The sequence below is a fragment of the Chiloscyllium punctatum genome, chromosome 3 (genome assembly GCF_047496795.1).
Source record: "Chiloscyllium punctatum isolate Juve2018m chromosome 3, sChiPun1.3, whole genome shotgun sequence".
Lineage (NCBI taxonomy): Eukaryota > Metazoa > Chordata > Chondrichthyes > Orectolobiformes > Hemiscylliidae > Chiloscyllium > Chiloscyllium punctatum.
In genome coordinates this window covers 61880317-61906389 of record NC_092741.1, presented here as the reverse complement: position 1 = coordinate 61906389, position 26073 = coordinate 61880317, and the positions used below count along the sequence as shown (strand labels likewise).

At 41.0% G+C, this 26073-nt stretch overlaps 1 protein-coding gene across 4 annotated transcripts in view; it reads left to right on the top strand.

The window, feature by feature from the left end:
* The window catches only part of ahi1 (Abelson helper integration site 1), a 260111-nt gene that overhangs the window by 87015 nt on the left and 147023 nt on the right, over positions 1-26073 (top strand). For all 4 annotated transcript variants that reach the window (XM_072554134.1, XM_072554114.1, XM_072554123.1 and 1 more), the window contains 4 exons: positions 5835-5941; positions 7848-7966; positions 10933-11063; positions 19076-19216. In XM_072554134.1, coding sequence (XP_072410235.1) covers positions 5835-5941; positions 7848-7966; positions 10933-11063; positions 19076-19216 — 498 coding nt within the window. The remainder of the gene's footprint in view (positions 1-5834; positions 5942-7847; positions 7967-10932; positions 11064-19075; positions 19217-26073) is intronic.

Here is a 26073-nt window from a genome sequence, read left to right as displayed (position 1 = left end):
GCATTATATGGAATCCATATGATCCCAAAGTGTTTTACAGCCAAGGAAGTACATTTGAAGTGTTGTCATTTTTAGTGAAGGAATTGCAGCAGCCATTTTATACATAGCAAGCTCCACAAACAGCACTGGAATAATTACTTAATAACCTGCTCTTTGTGGTATAGATTGAGGCATAAGTATTGGGTGGGCAACCTAGGGTAACTTCCCGCTGCCCTTATTTGAAATGCAGTCATATTGTTCATCAACCTGAAATCAGACAGGACTTCTGACAGTGCAGCATTCCCTCAGTGCCCAAGGGGAGTGACAGGTTTGATTTTATTCCGAGAACTATGTGGGAAGCTAGAGAAGTGATTGCTGGGCCTCTTGCTGAGATATTTGTATCATCGATAGTCACAGGTGAGATGCCGGAAGACTGAAGGTTAGCTATCATGGTGGCACTGTTTAAGAAGGATGGTAAGGACAAGCCAGGGAACTATAGACCAGTGAGCATAACATCATTGGTGGGCAAGTTGTTGGAGGGAATCCTGAGGGACAGGATGTACATGTATTTGGAAAGGCACGGACAGATTAGGGATAGTCAACATGGCTTTGTGCGTGGGAAATCATGTCTCACAAACTTGATTGAGTTTTTTGAGGAAGTAACAAAGAGGATTGATGAGGGCAGAGTCGTAGATGTGATCTATATGGACTTCAGTAAGGCATTCGACAAGGTTCCCCATGGCAGACTGATTACAAAGTTTAGATCTCATGGAATACAGGGAGAACTAGCCATTTGGATACAGAACTGGCTCAAAGATAGAAGACAGAGGGTGGTGGTGGAGGGTTGTTTTTCAGACTGGAGGCCTGTGACCAGTGGAGTACCACAAGGAATGGTGCTGGGTCCTCTACTTTTTGTCATTTACATAAATGATTTGGATGCGAGCATAAGAGGTACAGTTAGTAAGTTTGCAGATGACACCAAAACTGGAGGTGTAGTGGACAGCGAAGAGGGTTACCACAGATTACAACAGGATCTGGACCAGATGGGCAAATGGGCTGAGAAGTGGCAGATGGAGTTTAATTCAGATAAATGTGAGATGCTGCATTTTGGGAAAGCAAATCTTAGCAGAACTTATACACTTAATGGTAAGTCCTAGGGAGTGTTGCTGAACAAAGAGACCTTGGAGTGCAGGTTCATTACTCATTAAATGTGGAGTCGCAGGTAGATAGGATAGTGAAGAAGGCATTTGGTATGCTTTCCTTTATTGGTCAGAGTACTGAGTACAGGAGTTGGTTGGTCATGTTGCGGCTGTACAGGACATTGATTAGGGCACTGTTGGAATATTGCGTGTGATTCTGGTCTCCTTCCTATTGGAAAGATGTTGTGAAACTTGAAAGGATTTAGAAAAGATTTACAAGGATGTTGCCAGGTTTGGAGGATTTGAGCTACAGGGAGAGGCTGAACAGGCTGTGGCTGTTTTCCCCGGAGTGTTGGAGGCTGAGGAGTGACCTTATAGAGGTTTACAAAATTATGAGGGACATGGATAGGGTAAACAGGCAAAGTCTTTTCCCTGGGGTTGGTGAGTCCAGAACTAGAGGGCATAGGTTTAGGGTGAGAGGGGAAAGATATAAAAGAGACCTAAGGGGCAACCTTTTCATGCAGAGGGTGGTACGTGTATGCAATGAGCTGTCAGAGGAGATGGTGGAGGCTGGTACAATTGCAACATTTAAGAGGCATTTGGACGGGTATATGAATAGGAAGGGTTTGGAGGGATATGGGCCGGGTGCTAGCAGGTGGGACTGAATTGGGTTGGGATATCTGGTCGGCATGGACGGGTTGGACTGAAGGGTCTGTTTCCCTGCTGTACATCTCTATGACTCTATGAGCATACAACCTTCTGACTTAGGTGTATATACTACAAACTGAGTTACAATTAATACATAGGAGATAGAAATTGATCTTGTGTTGATATAATACAGAAAAGAAGGAACTATAAACTGAAAATTCATAATTGTTCTTCTTATTATCACCCTGGCAGTTTTATGCGATAGCCACTGAGTAATAGTGCATATTGGAAACTTCATAAACTGGTGGAAGCTATTTATTGTAGATTCCAACCCGAACATTGAATCTACTACACAATTTTTTGTGATAATATTGGGATTATTGTAACAGATCTCTAATTCTCATTGTATCCCTGTTCTCAGTGTTCATTACATTAGCTACTCATTTGACAACACTTTAATTTTCAAATTTTCATCCATTTTTAAATCCTCCCTTGACTTGTCCCTCCTTATTTCTATAACCCCTTTTATCCCTCCAACTTTGTGAAATCTCCTTGCTCGTCCAATTCTGATGTCTTGCGTGTTTCCAGTTTTAATCATTCTACCATTGCCAGCTTCACTAGCCTAAACCCAAAGCTGGAGAAGTCTTTTCTAAAACTCTCAACTTTGTCTCTCCTCCTTTAAAATGCCTCTTAAAACTCAGCTATTTGATCAGTTTTTTTACTGCCTACCTCCCAATGGTCACAAGTTTCTGTGTGATAATGCTGCTGTGAAGAACCTTTAGATGTTTTATGCTATTTCAGGAGCTACATAAATGTAGTTTGGTATATAATAGTAGTAAGTGGAAGGGTGGAGTTCAAGGGCAGAGGAGCGGGAAGTGGAGGAGATGAGGTGGAGAGCATCGTCAACCACGTGTGAGGGGAAATTGCGGTCTTTGAAGAAGGAGGCCATCTGGGTTGTTCAAAGACCGCAATTTCTCCTCAGACGTAGTTGATGATGCTCTCCACCGCATCTCCTCCACTTCCCGCTCCTCCGCCCTTGAACCCCGCCCCTCCAATCGCCACCAGGACAGAACCCCACTGGTCCTCACCTACAACCCCACCAACCTCCAGATACATCGGATCATCCTTGGTCATTTCCGCCACCTTCCAAACGGACCCCACCACCAAGGATATATTTCCCTCCCCACCCCTAACAGCGTTCCGGAAAGACCACTCCCTCCGCGACTCCCTTGTCAGATCCACATCCCCCACCAACCCAACCTCCACTCCCGGCACCTTCCCCTGCAACTGCAAAAAATGCAAAACTTGCGCCCACACCTCCCCCCTCACTTCCCTCCAAGGCCCCAAGGGATCCTTCAATATCCATCAGAAATTCACCTGCATCTCCACACACGTTATTTACTGCATCCGCTGCACCCGATGTGGCCTCCTGCATATTGGGGAGACAGGCCGCCTACTTGCAGAACATTTCAGAGAACACCTTTGGGACACCCGCATCAACCAACCCAACCACCCCGCGGCTGAACACTTTAATTCCCCCTCCCACTCCGCCAAGGACATGCAGGTCCTTGGCCTCCTCCATCGCCAGACCATGGCAACACGACGCCTGGAGGAAGAGCGACTCATCTTGCTTAGGAACCCTCCAACCACAAGGGATGAATACAGATTTCTCCAGCTTCCTCATTTCCCCTCCCCCCACCTTTTCTCAGTTCCAACCCCCAGACTCAGCAACGCCTTCTTGTCCTGCAATCTTCTTCCTGACCTCTCCGCCCCCACCCCCTCTTTGGCCTATCACCCTCATCTTACTCTCCTTCCACCTATCGCATTCCCAACGCCCCTCCCCCAAGTTCCTCCTCCCTACCTTTTATCTTAGCCTGTTTGGCACACCCTCATTCCTGAAGAAGGGCTTATGCCCAAAACGTCGATTCTCCTTCTCATTTGATGCTGCCTGACCTGCTGCGCTTTTCCAGCAACACACTTTTAAGTATATAATAGTAGTGCCCCTCAGGAATATTAGTTTATGGAAGGATTACTGTTCTTGTCAAGTTTAAAATTGGTTATGAATTCTTCTTGACATTTATTTGAGTTACAATAAAGAATTACTGTTATTTTGTTGTAAGTTATTTTTATGTTCAAAATAAAAGGCATATTTCCACACATTACTCTGTCTTTCAAACTTCACTTAGAATTAGCTTCAACTTAGCCGATCAACCTGTATCAATGCTGAAGAGTTTCTGAAATTATGTATCTATAGCCGTATAGCTATAATTTATTTTAGGAGCAGAAGTAGGGCATTCGGCCCCTCATACCTGTTCAGCGATTCAGCAATCTCATGGCCATTTTAATGGGAGATATTCGTTACTTGCTAGGCCATAATTATTTGCCCAGAGGGCATTTAAACGTCAACCACATTGTTGTGGATCAGGAGCAAAAAAGGCCAGACAAGGTAAATATGGCACATTTCCTTCCCTAAAGGACATTTGTGAACCAGATGAATTTTTACGACGATCAACAGTGATTATATTGGACACCATTGGGTTAATATTTTATTCCAGACTTTTATTATTTGCCACGGTGTGATTTGAACCTATGTCCTGAGAACATTAGTTTGTTGTTTTGGATTGCCAGTTAAGTGGCATTATCACCATGCCACAATCACTCCTCAATTGATGGTAGATTCAACTCTATTTTCTCCCTACCCCCAATAATATTTCAATCTCTTATTTGTCATGAATTGATCTATATATGCTACATTTTATTCTGGGATTCTTTATTTTCAATATTTGAATGAAGTTATGTGTACTACTTTACAAATAATTCACATTTTACATGTGGAAGGAACTAATAAAGTCAAAATTGATTATTATTTTACCCCTATTGATTAAACTGGTATTTAGTTCCACTATGAAAACAATTTTTGTTCAGATAAACCTAGGGCTGTAAAACATGGATGGTATTTCAGCTTAATCTGATCTTATGGTTCGTAGAAATTTATTATAGAAAAGTTATAGGAACATGGAGATTAACTCCATTAGGAAAAGAATTCTGTACATTTCAAATGGCAACATATTTATGCAGTTGTAAACATGAATTTACAATCAGGGATCGAGAATATGCTGTCGCAAAAGATGGACTTGAAGAGAAAGTTATAAAGAAATAGTTTCATCCAGAATGTTTCAATGAAGAGGTAGGCTAATTAATGCCTGGTAAAATGAGCAATCTTATCCTTTCAGAAAACACAACTCAGTTTGTTTGCAAATGTACTGTTTGATTCAAGAAAATGTTTGGCTTTTAAAAGGGAATCATAGTGACAAGTAATGTAAGTTCCAGGAACCTGAAGTAATAAGGTGTAGACAATACAAGCAATACTGTGACAAAGCTTGGAAGCTATAAAAGGACAAGTCAAGAGGCGATAAAGTGTGGAGCTGGAAAAAGCACAGCAGGTCAAACAGCATTAGAGGATCAGGGGAGTTGCTGTTTCAGATCAGGACCTTTCATCAGGACTGGGGAGAGGGATGGGTGCTAAGAAATAAATAGAAAGTGAGTGGTCAAGGTAGGGGAAGAGGTAGGTGGGGTGGCGATAGGTTGATACAGGTAGCAAGTAATTGTGATTGGTTAGTGGGAAGGGTGGAGCAAATAGGTGGGAAGGAAATTGGGCAGTTTAGGCCACACCTCATCCAAAGTTAAAATAAGGCCACACACAAACTGGAGGAAAAAGGCCTTATCTTCTGCCTCAGGAGCTTACAACCATATGGTCTTAACATAGAATTCACCAGCTTTCAAATCTCTGCAGCTCCCCCCCATCTCTTCCCAGGTCCAGCCCTCCTCCTCTACCCCACCTTCTTGACCTGACCTAACCTATCCATCTTCCTTCCCACCTATTTTTAATACAGAAAATCAAAAAATATGGAAATAATTCTTTGAAAATGAATTTTATATTTTCTACTATAATTTTATCATTTGTTCACTGGTCGTCTAAGTTTATTAGAAGAATGTTAAAAAGAATGCAAGAGCAGTATTATGTGTAATTTTTGAACCAAATAAGAATTTTTGTTTTGTTTTACACAGGGCTACGCATGTTCTCCGGTGACAGTTCAGGACTGGTTATTTTTTGGAGCACTGTTGTAAATCAAAGTTCACCAGAAAGCTTGGTTCAGCAGTGGACAATTGCTGAGGTAGTTTCAAAAACTCAAATGTTCTGCAGTTCACGCCTTGGAGTTTTAGCTTCTGATTTTAATAAACCAAAGTGTATCAATACTTTGCAATGGAAAAGCAATGATCAATTTGTTGGTAGATGGTGATTACTTATGTATTTCATGACTTGCACAGTAGAAATCTAATGAAAATAATACCTGGCAAGCAAGTAATATTTGTTGACAAGATCATTGGTTTTAAGTAACCACCACAGCTCCTGATCGACAGTGGTACACCCTACACAATAGTCCACCAGTTGTTTCACATTTATTGTCAAGGAATTGCCAACCTGAGGAGTTATTTGACAACTTTCCTTTGAAATAGGTCTATTCTAAGCATTGTGTTATAAAATGTTTTAGAATATATACCAACAGATTATAATCAGCAATTGTCATAAATGGTTAGTTATTTGATGAAAGTTGAATAAATTCTGACCGTTTTGTTAAATCCTTTGCATCTGCAAACAACTTGCATTTCCATCAAATTCTTCTCAATCAGTAGTACTTTCATCTTTACAGAATCATAGAATCCCTACAGTGCAGAAGCAGACCTTTCGGCCCATTGAGTCACACCTTGAACGCCCCCTCCCCCCCAGCCCTGTAAACCTGTGTTTCCCATTGGCTAATTCACTTAGTCTGCACATCCCTGGACACTATGGACAATTTAGCATGGCCAAATCCACCTAACCTGCACACCTTTGGATTGTGGGAGGAAACTGAAGCACCCACTGGCAGCCTATTCAGACACAGGAGAATGTGCAAATTTCACAAAAACAGTTGTTCGAGGATGGAATCAAATCCGGGTCCCTGGCGCTGTGAGGCAGCAGTGCTAACTACTGATCTACCTTTTTCTTTCTCCATTCCCCCATTCCCCAGCCCCCAATTTGCTCTTCAGTCCTTAATAGAGCACACTGAAAATTCTTTGTACATGAGAGGATTTCCTCTTGTGCTTGTCCTCCCAACAACCTCTGATTTTAGCTTACTGTGAAAACTCTTGCTGTCTCACCCCTTTTTACCTTTGGTGATAAAGACATGACTTTCTCCTCTTTTGGAAGTAGTAAGGAAGATGGCAGGAAAGACAAATAATTTGGCAGGTTTGCCCCAGAGCTATATTCACCTGCTTCCTGCCACCCCTCAGCAGTTAACTTCTCAGTAAGATCTACATGCAATCACATTGAATTGCTGCAAATTAAGGCTTTTAAGCAGACGATTAATGGCCATATAAGGGCCTTGGCCGCCCATAGTTTGATTATCAGCCGCGTTGGCAGGTAACAAAGGTGGCTGCTTTGCTACCAGGGAAACCAGGGAGATCTTCCTTCGAGATGCGGGCCAAAGTTTTTCCACTTGCCCCCATCTGCCATTTATGGAGTGCAGCGGGGTGGCCACTGAAAGCCAACCCTGCTTTTGCCTCTGATCCCCGTCTCCCCGTAAATCCCAGCCCATGCTCAGACCCTTTCCCACCACCCCTAAAGAAAAATACTTGCTTTTCATCAGTGGAGCTCTTCATGGTTGCACTGTCTGGGTCTTTATTCTTGCCCCACCTAGGCCTTTATCCATGCTCCTCACCTCCGTGAGGCTGCCAGCCTTTCAGATCAGGATTACAGCAATGAGGTTCCTGGATGGAACTGAAGCTTAATGGATAGCACTTGGTCTGATGAGGCTTTTGCTGACTCAGCTAATGAGTTAATTTGCCCTTAGTTTGCCTGAATCACATATTGGACAGAGCACTAAATCTGGTAAACATTAGTGTCATTATACAGGTGAGATGACCAGATTATAGTGCGGTGTAAATTTTGTATACTTCCTTCATCTAATCAACTAATGTAAAAATATTATGAGGGTTTGACATTTAGAATTTATTGAAAACAATATTCAAAATTCCTTTCAGAACATAATGCAGAATGATCTAAAAGGTGTTCCTATAAATCATCTGGAAGTTCACCCAAATGGCAGACGTCTACTCATACATGCCAGAGACAGCACTCTAAGAGTGATGGATCTAAGAGTGTAAGTTATTAAATCTAATTCCTTAGCAAAGTATGATTGTTAGTTCCACTTATGTTATTGATTCTTACGTGGTCCATGGGAACTGGGTCCTTCTATTCATATTCCAAAGGATCTCCATGTATGAGGAGATGACTTTCATTCTGAAACTAGGAAATCAGTAAATCCTTTGGAATTCCTGACTCCATTCTAACTGTAGAAAACACGATGTTTCCCCCTTAACTGTCAGATTCCTTTTCGCTCTCCACTGCCCTCCCTCCTACAACTTAAATGATTCCATGCACCATGGCACTAAATTCAGTTTAACCAATTATCTAATACTAACGTTATAAGGAACGAAACTTGCTTCTTGTAGGAAGTGACCAGCTGTTACTTTTCCATTCTAACTCAGTGGCAGGCCGCAGGCACCTGGTGCAAATGTGCTTGTCCAGGGTCACAGTATTCTCCCAAGCTCCCGCAAACAGACATTACATTTATGGCACACATGCTACCCACATTTTCATCTAACCATAAGTATTTCTCGGTTTAGTTTTAGTAAATTTGTATTTGACTAAGTTAGGATATTATCACCAGTTACTAGAAGCAAAACAAAAAAACAAAATGCTGCACTTCTTTTGTCCATATAGCACTTTCTTCCCATGCCCCATGCTACCCTGCCCTTATATACACAACATGCTACCAAGGCTACTATCCACACCTTACCCTGTCTGTGGCACATGCTTTCCAGTGCGCATTGCCCAATCCCCATACATGACGCTGTTCTGCACGCCCATGCGCATTGCTCACTAACCCCATATGCAGAGTCTGGTCCCCCAGTACACGCTATCCCCACATTTCACATGGGCTGTCTGCTCACATGCCATATGCTGCTCCCACCTGCTGGACAAAATTCCTGCTTGTATCATGTGCATCTCTTCTGTTCACCAAGTAGCACATGTCTGACTGTTGCTCTCCGTTTACAAAACAGTCCTTTTACAAAAACACCACAATTGTTGATATTTCTCCTTTTATATGGGTGGATAAATGAATGTTAGGGTTTAGGGGCCTGCAGTACATCCGAAGGTAATAACAGAGCGGATGGTGTGGCTATGGGAACCAAAGCCAAACTGGATGTTTTAGTCCTGCACAGCCGGATGATGATGCGGTGGCATTGGATGAGGATGGTATGAGTCATGCATATACAGGGGAACCTCGATTATCTGAACGAGATGGGTGGGCACTATTCCGTTCGGATAATCGATTATTCGATTAATGGATTAAATGCCATTCCTCTGGGGCTCGGAGTTTTAAAAGTCTGCTCCCCATTCAGGAGACTGCAGCAGCACAGCGCACGAGCCCCCGCCCCCACCTACCCCCCCCAACCCTGTCCAACACCGCCCCCTGCCCCCAAACCCAGTCCAACATTGCCTCCCAATCCCGTCCAACACCCCCCCCCAAACCCCATCTGCCCGAACCACTTCTCCAGGGCAGCCGGACTGTACACCAACAACAAGACTGGTGCAACTGCCTTTGTGGGCTAAGTCTCCAAATAGCGTGCGTGCGCGCACACACACACACACACACACACACACACACACACACACACACACACACCTTTTTGACTGCAACTTTGTGACAGTTTCCACGTTAGCCCTGTACAGGACAATGTTGGAGAGATTATCTGGGGATGGGGGTTTTGGGTACATCCCTCTGTAGAACTCTAGGGAAAGTGTGGGGAGAGAGAGAGGGCAGGAGGTCAGTCATTTGGAGACGGTGTCTGTTTAATCACTGTAAACAAAAGACACAATCACCGTTGGAAACTCGTCTTTGGTGTAATGTTTCTATCAGGACATCGAGATTTCCTTTGGATAATCCGATATTCGGATAATCAAGGTTCCTCTGTAGTCAATAACTACCACGGGTTGTCATACTGTATTCCAGAGGTTTGTAATTATCTAGGACTAAAAGAACACCCAATCTATTACAACCCCTACATAATTAAAGTTGTGTCAGACATGGCTCATTTGGTAATAGACTTGCTGCTGAGTGCGATGGTTGTGAGTTCAAGACTCACCTGAAGACTGGACACTGAAATGAAGACTGACTTACATTACCTTCCAATCAAATAACATTTGACCTTAAAATTCTTATATTTGTTTTCAAATTCCTCCATGACCTTGCATTTTTCTTTCTTTCTACTCTCCTTCAGCTGCATAATCTTCTGCGGTATCTGAACTCTAACTCTGAGAATTTCAAAAAACAAATTGCTTTAGAAGCAGTTCAGAGAAGTTCCATTCAAGTCATGCATGGGATGAAGGTCTAATCTACTAAAGAAAGCTAAAACAGATTATGCTTTTATCCACAGACTGTTGTGGTGCAGTGGTAGTATGCCAGGAGGACTGAGTTCAAGTCCCACTGACTCCAGAAGTGTATAATGGCATCTTTGAACAGCTTAATTAGAAAGTTGTTCTTGTTTATATAACCACTGGAGTTTAGAAGAATGAGAGATAATCTTGTTGAAGCATACAGGATCAGAAGGCCACCTCTAATGCTGATCTGTCTTTACAGACAATGCCTGACCTGCTGACGTTTTCAAGCATTTTATATTTTATTTCATATTTTGCTTTGATCAACCTGCAATGCCTTTGTTTTAATTTGTCTCCATTTTTGAAAATAGTTTTCATTCCAAACAAACCCTCTGCCTGACTGTTCAACAGTTGAACATGCAGGCTGGGAAATCACCGAGCACACATTGAACCTTTTTGTTCATGAGTAGTAATCTGTCCCTACAGGGGACTACTCACCATGACCGTTATGGGAACAATTAAAAATGTTTATTTTCAAAGCAGTGCAGCTAAGGAGAAACAGTCTGAATAAAATGGTATTATGAAATTCTGATTAGATCTAGCTTATTACTGGCCTTTTAGAGGTCCTTTTTTTTTGTTTCCAGACTCTCTGGATTCCTAGTTTCTATGCTCTTTAATTTCTAGATTGGCTGCAAAGAAGTATACAGGAGCTACAAATTATCGTGAGCAACTATACAGCACATTCACACCATGTGGGACATTTCTTTTTTCTGGTAGTGAAGATGGGATATGTTATGTTTGGAATTCAGAGACAGGTATGTTTCAGCTATTACTACAATCATTTTATTTTGGAATTGATTAAACTTGTCAAACAAACTGAGAGAGATGATGAGAGTTGCAAATGAGAAGTAAGGTACTTGAGTATCAGCTATACCTCAGTGGTAGCATTCTCAACTCTGACTTATTAGGTTATGGATTAAGTTCCAATTTAGGTCTTGAGCATGAAATCTAGACTGGCATTCATTTGCTATTGGCAGAAAATTGTGATACATTGAGTTTCAGACATTCCCTGGATAAGAACTTACCCTTTCATTTCCTTAGAAGGTGTTGTTATTCCCTTTACCTTTCAACAAGAAATTTGCAGAGAGAGCAGCTTGCAGGGGAGTGGTGAGCGAGAGCAGGAGATTTTCTGTTCCTTAACACAGAGAGAAAGATTTAGGTCTTTCTGTTTGCAGAATTTAAGCTTCTGCTTATACACCACTGATGGTCACTTGCCCAGGAACCAATCACGCGGTTATTAGTGGGCCATAACTGTTTTTCTTCATTGTTCTCATTTTTGGTTTGGAACTGTGAGCTGAAGTTGAGAGATCATCTTGGACTTTCAGCAGTGGCTCGCCTTTGAAAAAACAGACAAAAAAAAAATCAAATTGATATTTATTTATGGGAACTGCTCTGGAAAGTTAATTGCAGTTTGGTTATTGTTCTAAGAATACTGCAAATGTTTCGGCACTTGTGTTGGATTATATTCAAGGGTCGTTCAGTGGGAGGCCAGTGTCCACCGGTCATGCAAAGAGAATTTTGAAAAGGCAAAAAAGAAAACAGAGATTGAACTGGTTTGGACAAAAGGTAATGTGGAGCTATGACAGCTGCTGGATGGAGTTTTGGTCACTCTCAAGCTATCCTCCAGTTATCAAATTATTGGAAGTTCTGAGAAAAGAACCTCAGTCTATAGGTTATTATGTGAAAGTCTCCAGCAGTCTGCAGAAGCTGTCTGCATTTACCAGCACCTTCATAATTCAACAGTTCCACCTTTCAGCAAAGAGTGTACTATCCAAGGCTTGCTTGAAGTTTCAATAACCATTGTTCAAAACTGCTTAAGTCATCTAGCCAGTCACAATTCTTTTATTTTTTTAATGAATTATCCCTTAACTATCCTCGTCAGTCTGTCTGTCTATGTATGTGAGGGTAGGGTTATGAATAAAGGGGATTATTTAAAATCATGGACATTAATTACATTGCCTTAAAATAAAACAACAAACTGTGGGGGCTTAACAAAATGTTAACTGTGCTTTGACTCCATAGATACTGTGTCATTTGCTGAGTTTCTCCAGCAATTTCTGTTATTGTTTCAGATTCACAGTTCTTTCTTTCCATTATATACATACATGTTTGTTTGTTTTAAAAATGATTGTATTTTGAAAGCAATTTGACTTTTATAGAAAGAATTTGACAGTGGAAGATAGCAGAATGATTAGTTATGGACATGGGGATCTCTGGTCTTTCATTACCTAATGGTGAAATCAAGTGATAGCAGGTTACGGGAATTATAGTGAAGAAGAGGGCAGCAGGGTTGTGTAAAGGATTGAACAGGTAATTCAAAGGTAAATAGGATGGAGCATTAATGGTGGAGAGGGGAATATGTAGTGGCAAGGACAAGGACTGAGGGACACATTGGGGAAAATATAAGCAATTGGGAGAGGAATGAAGATTGTCATTGAGAGTCAAATGTTGTAATTGTACCCACCTTTACCACTTTCTCTGGCAGTTTGATCCATATATGCACCACCTTCTGTGTGAAAAGTTTTGAACTCCCCTACCCTGGGGAATAGAAACAAAAATAGAAGTTGCTAGAAAGATTCAGCAGGTGTGGCAGCATCTGTGAAGAGAAATCAGAGTTAATGTTTTGGGACCGATGATTCTTCCTTAGAACATGGAACAGGTCTTGACTATTCTCCTTATCCCAGCCTTTCATGATGTTATAAACCTCTATAAGGTCACACCTCAGCTTCCTATGCTTCAGGGGATAAGGATATCCAGCCTCTCCTTATAACTCAAGGCCTCCAGTCTCAGTAATATCCTTGTAAATCTTGTCTGCACCCTTTCCAATTTAATAACATCCTTCCTATATCAGGGCAATGAACACTATATGCAGTACTCCAAAAGTAACCTTGCTAATTTCTTGGCGAAAGTGAGAACTGCAGATGCTGGAGATTAGTGAAGAGAGTGTGGTGCTGGAAAAGCACAGCAAGTCAGGCAGCATCCGAAGAGCAGGAGAATCGACATTTCAGACAAAAGCCAGGGCTTTTGCCCAAAACGTCGATTTTCCTGCGCTTCGGATGCTGCCTGACCTGCTGTGCTTTTCCAGCAGCACACTCTCGTGACTAATGTCTTTTAAAGGCACAACATAATGTCCCAATTCATATGTTTGATGCACTGACCAATGAAGGCAAGTGTACCAAACATCTTCTTTATTACAATGTCCGCCTGTGATGCCACTCTCGATGAACTATGTACCTGAATGCCTAAGTCTCTCTGTTTGTCAACATTCCTCATTAACTGTGTAAAAAGCAACACCTCGCATTTGTCTAAATTAAACTCTATCTGGCAGTCCTCAGCACATTGGCCCAATTGATCAAGATCTCGTTGAATATAAGTCTTGGGAGCAGGATTAGACCATTCGGCTCTTTGAGCATTCTCCATATGCAATAAGATTGTGGCTGATCTGGTTGTGATCTCATCCATAGTTTCCTGTCTGCATCCCATAATTCTTAACACCTTAGAACAATGATTGGCGTTCTTTTGAGAGTTTAATCTTAAGTTTGATTCCAAGGCTCTTTTGCCAACTCTTTGATAAGAGTAAGGGTCATTTACAAAATAAATTCTGTATGCAGAGTATAAGATCTTCATTAAGTTGACTAAGTCAATAGGTCACTTGCATGCACCTGCATTTACATTGGATCCTAGAACTGCGATAAGATTCCTGCAGTTCTTTCCCTAAGCACTGAATAAAGATCTTAGAATCCACCCCAATGAAAAAGAATTAGTCGCTCCAAAACCAAAACCTTTTATAAAGCCTGCCAAATTCCATTGGGTTATCTACTCATTTTGAGTTAATTTTATGCATGTCTGATTTGGTTTATAACATATTTAATGCATGGAAGAACAAATTTTCAAATGTTCACTTCATCTTTACCAAGTTGGAGTTTTCCAGTACCATGGAATCTGGGAGAATCTTTCACAAAACTCTGGAATGCCTTGATAGAAGAACCAGTGAGCACTGTATCCTAGCAATGCCTTTTATTTTGTTCATTCATGCAGAATCACTAAGAATGGTCTGCACTTTTTGCATATTCCTAGTTACCCTCAAGCTTAGTAAACTGCTATCATGAACTGCTGAACCCCATGTGGTGAAGGTAAAGACAGAAGCATAGAAAATAGGCGCAGAAAAGAGTAGGCCATTTGGCCCTTAATACCTCCTTTGCTATATTTATAGCGGCACGGTGGTTCAGTGGTTAGCACTGCTGCTTCACACCAGGGACCCTGCTTCGATTCTGGCCTCGGGCCACTGTCTGTGTGGAATTTGCACGTTCTCTGCGTGGCTTTCCTCCAGGTGCTCCAGTTTCCTCCCACGTTCCACAAGATGTGCAGGTCAGGTGAGTTGGTGATGCTAAATTGCTCATAGTATTAGGTGCGTTAGTCGGGGTAAATGTAGGGGAATGAGTCTGGTTGGGTTACTCTTTAGATGGTCGGTGTGGACTTGTTGGGCAGAATGGCATGTTTTCACACTGTAGGGAATCTAATCTAATCTACTCAGTATGATCATGGTTGATCATCCAACTCAGTGCTCTGTTCTCTCTTTCTCCCCATACCCTTTCATCCCTTTCGTCCGACCAACAACATCTAACTGTTTTTTTGAAATTATTCAATGTTTTGCCTCAACTGCTTTCTATGGCAGAGAACTCTATAAGCTCACCACTCTAGGTGAAGATATTTCTCCTTATCTCAATCTTAAATAGCCTATTCCGCATCCTTTGTTTGAGATATCAACTCCCCTGTCATTGGGAACATCCTTCCTACATTTATCCTGTCTATTCCTGTTGGAATTTGATAGGTTTCCATGAAAGTCCACCTCATTCTTCCAAAGTCCAGTGAATATAGTCCTAACTGATCCACTCTGTTTTTATATGTTAGTCCCACCATCCCAGAAATCATCTGGTAAATCTTCATTGCACTCTTCCCCCTAGCCAGAACATCTTTTTCCAGATAAAAACTGAACACAATACGCCCACTGAAATGCTGAAAGATAATGTTTTTATTTTCACTCAGTGAGGAAGAAGGAGAAATAATTTGTTTTCAAGTCCAGATGATGTATGACTTAGAAGGGGAGGTTGTAAATGATGCAAGATTTACTAGATGGTTTTTATCTTGATTTTAATAGTGTGAAATAATAGATACAAAAACAGAAATCTTTAAGAAAACACAACCCTAGATATCGGGACAGCTTTAATGATATATGTGGCTGGAATGCAAACTGGAAAATGCTGGAAAAGTCAGCAGATTAGGCAGCATCTTTGGAGAAGCAGCAGTGTACATTTCAGATATGTGACCAGCAATCAGCAATCTATTTGTCTGTTTTAGTTTCAGATTTCTAGCTTTTTCAGTATTATGCTTTGGCTTGTTAGGCTGGATTTCTTTAACTTCTTCAAGATTTTGGTCTCCTTGTGCTTTGGGTTTCATCGTGCCTCCTCTAAAATTAAAGCATTAGAACTGAAAATGATTGATTATGGCATATTATTTAGAAAAAAAAGGTTTAAATTTCTCTTTTTAGAAGACAACATATTGTAAGTGATATTCTATGTATGTAGCAGGTTGCTGTCAATCATATGACAAAAAAAATTAACTAAAAGTAGATAATTTTATATCATAAAAATACTGAATTTGAATTTGGGGAAATTGGATCATGAGGCATGATAAAATCTTGATTCAGAGAAATTGAAACTGAGAATGGAAATTGTTAGATATCTTCTATGACATTGTTCACAGTGAATCAGTTTCAGTAGGGATGTTTGTGCTGTATAAGGGATAATATCTGGGACACAGATGTACAGTGAATATATAAGCCATACCACTTTTATTTAAATGTAACAAATTGCTGGTAATGTTCAGCAGGTCAGCATGATACAAGATGGCAATAATGAAAGAAATAAAACACCTAATTTTCAGAGAGGAGAGAAATATACATAAAAAGGCTGGCAAAGTGAAGTGGGAACATGTCATTTCGGTGTGCAGATAAAGAAAAGGTTAATAGATATCAGAGGAGCACACTACCCCACTATCTGTGATGGTAGACTCCATGTAATACCCAATGGCCCACAAGCTCCTTTTTCTGGAAGCCTTGGATCATCCATCCTACATTACCAGCCAAATGTTTAAGAGGCTACGAGAGTAATCCTTAAGATATGAATTTGCCAGAACAGTATTCCAGTGATTGAGCTGTTTAATCTCTTTATGTGAACAAATGTAACTTTCTGGACTAATGTTCTGTTTGCCACAAAACTGCAGTGATCATCCAAGGGCAAATTGAAAAGTCCTAACTTAGGAAGATTCCACACCTGGACTGCAACTACAATGAACAGACTAAGGTTTATAAACCTGTTCAGAAACTTGATGTAATTGATCAGTTTTTAATCCGAGTTCTTCTCATTTTCTATTAGTGTACCCATGGGATTTGGCAGTATTATTGGTGGCTTGCAGTGTCAAGTGGACTGTTCCTATCTTGCAAATTCTTCATACAGTTTTCCCTCACTTTGATTGAGAGATGTTTTGTTATCCTGTGTTTGGTATACTGTGCTTCCTAAAAATGATTTTCAACTCGATTAAGACAACAAGTGATCAGTATTAGATGCCATACATTACGTTTTACGAGAATCAGTGAAATTTCCATTTGACTGTGCACCATTGTACCCAGCCTTCCTTTGCAGTATTGGGTTGACAGGTCTCTGGGAAAACATTCCGAGCTTGGGCAGCAGTCCCCAATGATTTACTGGGCTGGGTGTGACCTTGTCATGCCTTAATTTGATTCTTGCATTGTGGCTGAGTGGTCTATCCAGTTTTTCAGTTTATTCATTTTTTAGTAGATCAATTCATCTGAACAGCTAGCAAAGTCACTTCAGAGAATATTAAGAGTCAGCCATGTTGGTGTGGTTGTGGAGACCAAAGCACATTAAAGCAACATTTCTTTCCTTAAGGGCAGTAGTACTAGTTATTTTTTAATAATAATTCAATGGCTATTTTTAAAAATTCTTTCATGAGATGGGACAAGATTGGCATTTTTGCCCATCCCCAGGTATTCTTGAACTGAGCAGCTTGCTTAAAGTTGTGGGCTGCAATAAGTCAACCACATTCCTGAGAGTCTGGGGGCATGTAAAGGACTTCAGTGAAACAGGTAGAGTTATTCAACAGTTAATGGAGATTGGCATGGTCACTACTATTGACTCTAGCTTTGTATTCCACCAACTGCTGTTGTTGAATTTGAATCCATGTCCCCAGAGCATTAGCTTGGGCTACAGGTTTACTAGTCTGTGACATTATCCCTAAACCACTGCTTTCCTGTTTCATTGTGAAATTACTGAATGCAACTCTTTACTACTGATCAGTTTAGTTTAACTGAACTTGCATTTTAAAACTGGCTGAAATTGCCCTGAAAGGAGAGCAACCTACTGTCCATACCTGTGTGTTTACTCATTCGCAGAATGCCGATGTTGCTAGTAAGGGGCATGCTTATTGAACATACCTTATTCCTCTTGAAAAATTGGCAGTGAGCCACTTTCTTTAATCTAGCCAAAGGGCTAGTTCGGCCATTTCCGTGGAAAAGATGGTAGATGTCTTCTCCTAAAGTGAACCAGGTGGGTTTTTATGACAGGTCTGGTCACGATTGTTGATGCTGCCATTTCTTCCAGATTTTACTTAATTGAAATTATATATTCACCAGCTGCTATCAGGGAATTTTACACTAACCACAGGATTATTAGTCCAGGTCACTTGAAAATTAGTTCATTAACATGATCCACAGTACCCTAGTGCAGTCTGTTCTGCAGGATTATCCAGCATGGCTTACTCTTAAATTTTAAACCTGGTCACTTTAATTCTATTTTTCAGAAACAATATTGCATTTAAAATTTAATTTACCTCATCTTTCTGTTATGAAGGTGCTTTTGTTTTTGAAGATTTATGTTCATAGGATTGAGGACAGTGGTTCATTTTAAAAGGCTCAGGAGATAGCTAGACCTTCTTTAAAAGGTGTTCACTGAAAGGATATTTCTTGTAAGTCACATGCATAATTTAATTGTTTGGACTTTTGTCTGGCTTTACAGCTGTCAGAAGATGGATTTTGTTCTGGATATTATTCAGTTACGTTATGGTATAGTCTGCTAAGTTAGAGAAGCCACTCAGTTCACCCTTCACCATTCTGAAGAAACCATTTTGAGGGTCCTGTTCAATAAATGAAACATTAAGCCAGCTCTTCTCCTGAAAAGTCTCAGAAAGAGTTCCCCTCAACACTTCTTGTACTGTGTCTGCATAGGTCCCAGTGACAACTGCTTGTGATTATTGACCACTGCCTACTTGTACCAAGATGCCGACTGAAAGTTATCTTGAACGTTTCATATTTATTCCTTTTTCCTTCAAGAACTAACAAATATTTGGTCAGTTTCTTTTTGGTCAGTTGATCCCTTTTTAAATTCTAAACCACAAATTGATAAAATATATAATTGGCTGTACTAGTAACTGGTTAAAGCACATTAAATTATTTTGTGTCAAGTGGAGTAAGACTAGAGCACAACAGTGCACTCTCTCCAACCTTATTTGTAACAATGCTCCTTTGAGCCCTGTTTGATTAATGTGATCACATTTGGGTCTCAGTTACTAGTTGCGTGTTTTATAAATTTTATAGGTTACCTAAGATTATGTTCAAGTTATTGTTCCTTGCATTCAATGTTAGTAATAACCATGATTCTAGTCTTTTCATTCTTTTCCTTCCTTTTGTTAGGGGACCAAGTGGCAATGTATTCTGATCTTAATTATACATCAGCTGTCCGAGATGTAGCCTTTCATCCTCATGAACACATGGTGGCTTTTTGTGCCTTTGGACCAAATCAGCCTATACTTGTCTTTATGTACGATCAGAAAGGTAGGTTTCATGTTCAAATCCTGTCTGGAAGAGCCATAATTAATTAAATCAAATCTTTACTCAAGCTTTCTGATTTATATTGTACTTAATCATGTACATGTAAGAAGTACTTTATAAATATGGTACTCCTGACACAGTGGTAGGGGAGGGCGATGATGGTGTTAATTGTTTTTATGTTTTCTCAGAATTGGTATTGTTTCAATTGTGTAACTATTCTGTAGGATTGTTTTTAATCAACTGCAAGACCACAAACCATATGCTTTTGGATTCCCGTGGAAGCTCTTTGTGTTTCATGAAAGTTGTCAAGTAAATTCACCAGAATAACGTTGGCTCTCAGGTTGAGCTAGAGTTTTGAAACTTAACTCCTAGATAAGATTGATTTGCATTGTTTAACACTAGGACCAATGTAATGTAGGTCACCCGTATATTTCATATTTAGATATGATTCAGCTGTGGAAATGAAATCATTTTCTATTGTATATGTCAGTACGTCAGTAAGTTGATGGGGAAAAGTTTCAAATGGGAATAGACAAATTCTACTTAAGTGGGGGCGGAGGACGAATTTTAGTGGAAACTTTGTGCTATGAAAAGAAATCTGACGAAGTGGTGCGATGGCTAGCACAATTTTTTCATTTCTGCAGGTTGAGCTTGAACTTAACCCATACTGATGAGATAAAGGTTTTCACTGAAATAGCTAATTAGTGAAATCTGTTCGGACATATTCAGAATTGACAGTTTCCATGGCTAAGATTGCAGGTTTTGAAATAGGAGTATTGTGGAGCAGCAGCTGTATCTATGTTCTTAAGTTTTGGAAACATTAGCAAAGCATATTGCTCATCCCTAGTTATCCTCAGGACGGCAAAAGTCATTGTATTATATGGACATGAGTAACCCACAATAGCTTCTCTTTGCCAAAGATAATCCATGAGCTAGTTTGGGCTTTTTACTTGTAGCATTTATGACAATTGTCTGATGTTAGTGCACAACTTAACTTTTTATTAAAAATCAATTTCAAAATTTGTCATGTGGGATTTGAACTAATAACCTTTTAATTTAGTCTCTCATACCACCGCAACCTCTTCATCCACTATCCTCAGAAGACTGCAGGAGAGCTACTGTGATTCTACTTTTCAAGAAGGGCAGTAGAGATAGACCAGGGAATTAGAACATAGAACATAGAACAATACAGCACAGAACAGGCCCTTCGGCCCACGATGTTGTGCCGAACTTCTAACCTAGATTAAGCACCCATCCATGTACCTATCCAAATGCCGCTTAAAGGTCACCAATGATTCTGACTCTACCACTCCCACGGGCAGCGCATTCCATGCCCCCACCACTCTCTGGGTAAAGAACCCACCCCTGACATCTCCCCTATACCTTCCACCCTTCACCTTAAATTTATGTCCCCTTGTAACACTCTGTTGTACCCGCGGAAAAAGTTTCTGACTGTCTACTCTATCTATTCCTCTGATCATCTTATAAACCTCTATCAAGTCACCCCTCATCCTTCGCCGTTCCAACGAGAAAAGGCCGAGAACTCTCAACCTATCCTCGTACGACCTACTCTCCATTCCAGGCAACATCCTGGTAAATCTTCTCTGCACCCTCTCCAAAGCTTCCACATCTTTCCTAAAGTGAGGCGACCAGAACTGCACACAGTACTCCAACTGCGGCCTAAACAAAGTCCTGTACAGCTGCAACATCACTTCACGACTCTTGAATTCAATCCCTCTGCTAATGAACGATAATACACCATAGGCCTTCTTACAAACTCTATCCACCTGAGTGGCAACCTTCAAAGATCTATGTACATAGACCCCAAGATCCCTCTGTTCCTCCACCTGACTAAGAACTCTACCATTAACCCTGTATTCCGCATTCTTATTTGTTCTTCCAAAATGGACAACCTCACACTTGGCAGGGTTGAACTCCATCTGCCACTCCTCAGCCCAGCTCTGCATCATATATAAGTCCCTCTGCAGCCGACAACAGCCCTCCTCACTGTCCACAACTCCACCTATCTTCGTATCATCTGCAAATTTACTGACCCACCCTTCGACTCCCTCATCTAAGTCATTAATAAAAATTACAAACAGCAGAGGACCCAGAACTGATCCCTGCGGAACTCCACTTGTAACTGGGCTCCAGGCTGTATATTTACCATCTACCACCACTCTCTGCCTTCGACCGGTTAGCCAGTTTTCTATCCAATTGGCCAAATTTCCCTCTATCCCATGCCTCCTGTCTTTCCGCATAAGCCTACCATGGGGAACCTTATCAAATGCCTTACTAAAATCCATGTACACTACATCCACTGCTCTACCCTCATCCACATGCTTGGTCACCTCCTCGAAGAATTCAATAAGACTTGTAAGGCAAGACCTACCCTTCACAAATCCGTACTGGCTGTCCCTAATCAAGCAGTGTCTTTCCAGATACTCGTAAATCCTATCCCTCAGTACCCTTTCCATTACTTTGCCTACCACAGAAGTAAGACTAACTGGCCTGTAATTCCCGGGGTTATCCCTATTCCCTTTTTTGAACAGGGGCACAACATTCGCTACTCTCCAGTCCCCTGGTACCACCCCCGTTGCCAGTGAAGACGAGAAGATCATTGCCAACGGTACTGCAATTTCCTCTCTTGCTTCCCACATAATCCTAGGATATATCCCGTCAGGCGCGGGGGACTTGTCTATCCTCAAGTTGTTCAAAATGTCCAACACATCTTCCTTCCTAACAGGTATCTCTTCTAGCTTATCAGTCCGTTTCACACTCTCCTCTTCAACAATACGGTCCCTCTCGTTCGTAAATACTGAAGAGAAGTACTTGTTCAAGACCTCTCCTATCTCTTCCGACTCAATACACAGTCTCCCACTACTGTCCTTGATCGGACCTACCCTCGTTCTCGTCATTCTCAGGTTTCTCACATACGCATAGAATGCCTTGGGGTTATCCTTGATCCTATCCGCCAAGGATTTTTCATGCCCTCTCTTAGCTCTCCTAATCCCTTTCTTCAGGTCCCTTCTGGCTATCCTGTATCCCTCCACTGCTCTGTCTGAACCCTGTTTCCTCAACCTTATGTAAGCCTCCTTCTTCCTCTTTACTAGACATTCAACCTCCCTCGTCAACCAAGGCTCCCTCACACGACCATTTCTTTCCTGCCTGATCGGTACATACATATCAAGGACACGTCGTATCTGCTCCTTGAAAAAGTTCCACATTTCCACCACATCCTTCCCTGACAGCCTATGCTCCCAACGTATGCTCCTCAAATCCTGTCTTACAGCATCGTAATTTCCCTTCCCCCAATTGTAAAATCTTCCTTGTTGTGCGCACCTATCTCTCTCCATAACCAAGGTGAAAGTCACAGAATTGTGGTCACCATCACCAAAATGTTCACCCACTAACAAGCCCACCACTTGTCCCGGTTCATTACCGAGTACCAAATCCAATATGGCCTCCCCTCTGGTTGGACAATCTACATACTGCGTTAGAAAAGCTTCCTGGACACACTGCACAAACACCGCCCCATCCAATCTACTTGATCTAAAGAGCTTCCAATCAATATTTGGGAAGTTGAAGTCGCCCATGACTACGACCCTGTGGCTTCTGCACCTTTCCAAAATCTGTTTCCCAATCTGTTTCTCCACATCTCTGCTGCTATTGGGGGGCCTATAATAAACACCCAACAAGGTGACTGCACCTTTCCTATTTCTGACTTCAGCCCATACTACCTCCAGAGGCAGATCCCCCTCAAACTTCCTTTCTGCAGCCGTTATACCATTTCTAATTAGCAATGCCACCCCCCCTCCTTTTTTACCACCCTCCCTAATCTTACTGACTAGTGAGTCCCACATCAATGGTAGGGAACCTATTGTAGAAAATTCTGAATGAGAGAATTAATCTTCCCTTGGAGAGGCAAGATTTAATCGGGGATGGTCAGCCGTTTCATCAGAGGAAGATCATGCCTAATAAATTTCATTAAATTTTTCGAGGAGGTGACCAGCTGTATTGATGAATTTAGGGCAGTCAATATAATGTAAATGGATTTAAGCAAATCCTTTTACAAGGTCCAACATTAGAGACTTATAAAGAACGTTGAAACACTTGGGATCAAAGTAACTTGGCAAGCTGGATCCAAAATGATATCTGTTGCTGTTCTGCCTATCTGACCAATCTATCAGTATCATCCTGCAACCTAAAACCTCCTTCCCCATTGTTAAGCACCCGGCCCATCCTCTTGCCATCCAGAAATTCATTTGTCATCCCTGTTATGTTCTCATCTTTATTGTTTATATATATCCAAACAGCACTGAACCCTGTAGTATGCAATGGACTCCAGTGACATGGGTCTGTACCACCACCCTCTGTCTCTTACCACTAAGCTAATTTTGGATCCATCTTGGACTGTCAACTAATATTTAATCCTAGAGTATTCCCTTAACTATTTTGTTTTCTTCTTTTAAGAATTCATTTGAGACATTTCCTATTTGGATTGAAAGGCTATGTTGTCTCTTCTAATAGCTTGAGTCTTCTGCAATTAGGAATGAAACTTGGGTCACTATAGTGCACTGCCTGCAGAACTTTAACAATTTGATTGTTTCTTGGCAGCCAAGAGCTGGATAGTAATCAAAGTGTTGTCTGACCATCGCACTATAGAATTTGATGATTTATCAAACTTATATTCTACAGTTTTGGTTATGAATTGCAGTATTCTGTTGATAGTGGCGTTGTTGTGGTTAGATATGTTGAATGTTCAGTCTCTTCACTCTTAGTTTCTTCCTTTGCTATTTCAACATGTGTTTCATTTTCCTAAATATATGAAATAATATGCACTTGGTAACGCTAAACAATGTGATGATTTTTGCCAATAAGTAGGTTTTGCCCAACTTTTTCAATTCTTATTCTCATGACTTAATTTCTCTATTGCAAATTTGATCAACACATTTCCTAAACCAAGTATTTGACACAAGTCAGGAACAGTAATCGTCCCAATGCTAATCTCTGCAAACCTCACTCAGCATTCACTTTCCACCCTTTATATCTCTTTCACCTTCACCTCTAGCCCTGACGTGGCTTCTCGTAGAAGCAACAATTTTTGAATCTGAGTTTTATTTATTGTTGTCAATAAATCACTGTACCAAGCTACAGTGAAAAGTGTTGTTTTGCGTGCTATCCATACCATAGCTAAATCACACCATACGAAGTACATCAAGATAGCAGAACAGAGTGCAGAATACAGAGTACAGCTGTAGAGAAAGTGCAGAAAGAGAGATCAGAATTAACATTTGAAAGGACCGTTCAAAAGTCTGATAATAGTGAGGAAGACGCTGTTTTTAAATCTGTTCATATATGTATTCAAACTTTTATATCTTCTGCCTGACAGAAGGGAGTGGAAAAGAGTATGACTGGGGTGGAAGGGATCTTTGAATATGTTGGTTGCTTTTCTGAGGCAGTGGAAAGTATAGGTGGATGGGAGGTTGGCTTGTGTGTTGGACTGGGCTGTGTTCACAACTTTCTGTAATTTATTTTAGTCTTGGGCAGAACAGTTGCCATACAATGTTGTGTTGCACTCAGAAAGGATAGTGTCTCTGGTGCATCTATAAAAATTGGTAAGAGTCCTTTGTGGACATCTGAAATTTCTTAGTATCCTGAGGAGGTATAAACATTGTTGTACTTTCTTGACCATCGCATCAATGTGGGTGCACCAGGGCAGATTGTTGATGCTGATCACTCCCAGGAACCTGACGCTGTACCATCTCCACTTAGCACCACTGATGCAGGCAAGGGCATGTCCTCCGCTCAACTTCCTGAAGTAAGCGACCAGCTCCTTCGTTTGCTACATTGTTGGAGAAAATGTTATCTTTACACCATGCTTCTAAACACTCAATCTCTTTCCTGTATTCTGTCTCGTTGTTGCTGGAGATCCAACCTATAATGGTGGTGTCTTCAGCAAATTTATAAATGGAATTTGGCCACACAGTTGTGAGAACATAAGGCGTATAGTAGGGGGCTGAGTATGCAGCCTTCTCGGGCACCAGTCTTGAGGATTATGGTGGAGGAGCTGTTGTTGCCTATTCTTACTGATAGTGGTCTATGGGTTAGGAAGTTGACGATCCTGATACATAGAGGGGGAACCAAGACCAAGGTTTTGGAGTTTAGTGATGAATTTACCCTTAAAGCAGTTGTTATCTATTTCCAACAATTACCATGATATGTCTGGACTGTACAAATGATTCTTATTCATTTCTGATATTTTATTTCCATATATAATAATGAATCTGATGAAAAGCTTTTTATCTTTGGGATGTGAGCATTGCTATAATTGCCAGAATGTGTTGCCCATCCCTAATTGTCCATGAGAAGGACGTGGTATTCTGCCTCTTTGAATCCATGGTCTAGGTATACTCTGTTGCTGTTAGATTCGGATTCCAGAATTTTTACCCCGTGATAATGAAGAAACAACAATACAGTACCAAGTCAGAAAGACATATGACTTGGAGAAGAATTTGTTGTGATGGTGTCCTCATTTGTTTATTACTGTTGTCCTTCTGAATGGTATTTTGTGAATTTAGAAGTTGCTATTTGAGGAACCTTGGTAAGATGCTACAGTGCATCTGCTAATACTGTTGAAGAAAGTGGATGCTTGAAGTGGTGGATGGCCTGCTCATGAAGCAGGCTGCTTTGTCCTGGATGGTGCTGAGCTTCTGGATTCTTGTTTGAATTGCATTTATCCAGGCAATGAGATTATTCACTGTCACTCCTGATTTGTTCTTTATGCAGGGAAGACAGACTTTGATGAATCAGGAAATGAATTAGTCCTACAGTATTTATATAACTAGACGCATTAAGTT